Source organism: Ailuropoda melanoleuca, unplaced genomic scaffold, assembly GCF_002007445.2.
Source record: "Ailuropoda melanoleuca isolate Jingjing unplaced genomic scaffold, ASM200744v2 unplaced-scaffold72002, whole genome shotgun sequence".
Classification (NCBI taxonomy): domain Eukaryota; kingdom Metazoa; phylum Chordata; class Mammalia; order Carnivora; family Ursidae; genus Ailuropoda; species Ailuropoda melanoleuca.
Genome location: NW_023247174.1, coordinates 1 through 2,508, shown reverse-complemented (window position 1 = coordinate 2,508; position 2,508 = coordinate 1). Strand labels below are relative to the sequence as shown.

Below are 2,508 nucleotides of genomic sequence, written 5' to 3'. Positions count from 1 at the left end.
TCTCCCGAACAGGCACTGTTGCCTGTTGGCTGCCACTCGGCGCCATCAGGGCCCACAGTCTTGTGTGAGAAGGAGTGACTCCTATTTCCCAGAAAATGGGACGCTCAACCCTCTGCTCTCTCTCCTTGGCTGATCTCACTCTCTTCCAGGGCTTTAGCTGCCAGAGAAGTGGGGGGGACCCCTCCCAAACTCCCATCTCCAGCCAAAATCCACCTCGGCAGAGCTGCTGGGCGGCATCGTCTAGATGTCTCCGGGGCCCGGCAACTTCCCATGTCCCGACTGGAACTCGGCTCCACCACACGGCCGGCTCTCCGCCTCCCTGCCCGCCTCGCTGGCAGCCCGGCCCACGCCTAGCTGCTCAGAGCAGCACTGAGAAATGGCCTCGCCCACCCCCTGGTCCCCGCTCGCCAGAGCCAACTCGTTGCCAGCCAGCTGCCTCGGACCCACAGACTCCTCTCCGAGACCTTGGCTGCCACTGCCTAGTCCAGGCCACCTGGGCCTCTACGGGATCTCTGTGACAGCGCCCCTGCTGGTCTTCGCCCCTAGCTGTCCCTTCGCGCTGCAGCCAGAGGGAACCTACCGACTGCAGAGCCTGTTACTGCTGGGCACTCGCCGCGGCCTCCCTCCCTACTGCTGGCCCCAGCTCACTAACCCGGCTCCTAAGCGCCACACAACCTGGCCTCCACCGGCCTCTCTAGCCTTCACTGTGGCCGCCGGCCCTGGTTTTCCCCACAAGCCATACTGACCTCCTTGCCCTAAGACTATCCTGCCTCCGGGCCTTTGCACATGCTGTCTGGCAACTGGGAGCACCCTTCCCCTCATCTGAGTCTGGGAGCTTGTCATCATCCTTCAGCTCCTGGCTTCCACAACACTGTGTGCCCACAGCTGCTGCCTCCCTGAACTTCCCCTTCCTGATCAACCGAACGCCATCCTTCGGTGCAGTTCTTTGTGCAGTGGCTGTCTTCCCCCACTGCACTATGAGGCCCTTAAAGCGAGAGACAACACTGGTCTTGCCTCTTGCTGGATCATCACCATCTAGTTTAAGAGCACCCGTTACTAACTGTCGATGGAAGGAAGGAAACACAACGAGGCAGGTTTCACCAGCTATGTCCTGGAACCGGGAGGTGATGTGGGGCAACCACCCAGAGATGAGGTGGTTCTCATGCCAGCGTCCCGTGCTGCCATCGGACCGGGTGCTGGGTACAGGGCCTCACCTGGCGGATGTTCTGACCCACGTATTCGATGACCATCTCGTCAGCTGCAATGGGCTCCATGGCAAACAGGCCCCACTCGTGGATCCGGCTGCGGCCGAACCGGAGCTTCTTCTTCCGGAACTAGAGGGCAGGAGGCAACAGACTGTGCTGCTGGGTGCCTCCCTCCACCTAACTCCTTGCCTTGGCCGCCGTCCTCCGAGGGGAGGAGCATGCTTTTGGCCCTGCACCGCCACGCCCACCCCCAGGAGACTCCGGAGCACTGCCCTCCCACCGAGCCCCTCTCCCCCCGAGGCCGGCCCCTCACCTTGAGCTGGTTCAGCTTCAGCAGATCACTGTCCATGACAGCAGAGGTGCCGATGGCGCTCAGCAGCCGCCGCTGCTCGGACCGGCGCTCCGAAAGCACACGGTTAGTCCCCTGGGAGAAGCAGGACGTGGGTAAGGGACAGGAGAAACCATGGGAAGAGATGCCAGCGGGCCAGGGAGCAGGGCAGGGCCTCACCTGAGTGTCCGCTCCTTCCAGCTGTCGGGCCGAAACAGGGCACACATCCAGGTACCTGTCCTTTTCCTTCTTGCTGATGGGGTAATAGCCTTCGCTGCGCGCTGAGCCTGTCTGGTGCTCACGGGGCCCGTCCTGGGGCCGCCGCTTCCGTTTCGGAGTGCTCAAGTTGGTGAGTGCAGGGTGTTAAGGAAGAAAATGGGTTCCTCACTGGCCAGATCCCCGGGGTCCCCTCCCCTCTGTCGCCCCAGGCTCGGCCCAAGGAAAGGGTGACTGACCTTAGCTGGAGATCCCAAGCATTATTTAGTGCGAGAAGGACAGAAAGATGGAGAGAAGGAAGTCTTAGACCTCACCTTTTTCTGCCAGGAAGACTTTGGGAGGCAGAGAAGGGGCAGGAGGCAGAAGGGACAGAACCGCCTGGGGGCCGGATGAGAAACACCCAGGCCAAATGTGGCAGAGAGCACCGGACAGCGAGGGAGATCAACCCAGAGGCTCGCTGCCATCTGAGGGGGCCACCACCCGGCTGTGCGACCCCGAGGAAGCCTGCCCCCACCCCTGGGGCCCGCCCTCGTGTCCGGAGCAGGCCGGCTTCCAGGGCCCAGGATATTGGTGTGATGGACCCAGTGGGTGTCGTTAAGCCAGTCAGCCCCGCTGGTCTGCTGCAGCAGCCGCTCGTACGTGAGCCGCAGGTAGCCCATGTCCTCCAAGTCCAGGCCCGAGTTCCAAATGTCATACAAGATGGTCATCTGCTCAAACTCACTGCGGGGCTCGAAGGTGGGGGGCGGAGGGGGCGGAGGG

At 62.4% G+C, this 2,508-nt stretch overlaps 1 protein-coding gene across 1 annotated transcript; it reads right to left on the bottom strand.

Moving 5' to 3' along the window:
• Positions 1-628: 628 nt before the first annotated feature.
• LOC117800538 (histone-lysine N-methyltransferase SETD1A-like) lies at positions 629-2,502 on the bottom strand. The gene is made up of 4 exons (XM_034653088.1): positions 2,318-2,502; positions 1,714-1,886; positions 1,519-1,629; positions 629-1,334 (listed from the first exon to the last, which is right to left on the bottom strand). The coding sequence occupies exons 1-4, from the start codon at positions 2,454-2,456 to the stop codon at positions 1,161-1,163; spliced, it is 597 nt and encodes a 198-aa protein (XP_034508979.1). The 5' UTR covers positions 2,457-2,502; the 3' UTR covers positions 629-1,160.
• Positions 2,503-2,508: the final 6 nt, after the last annotated feature.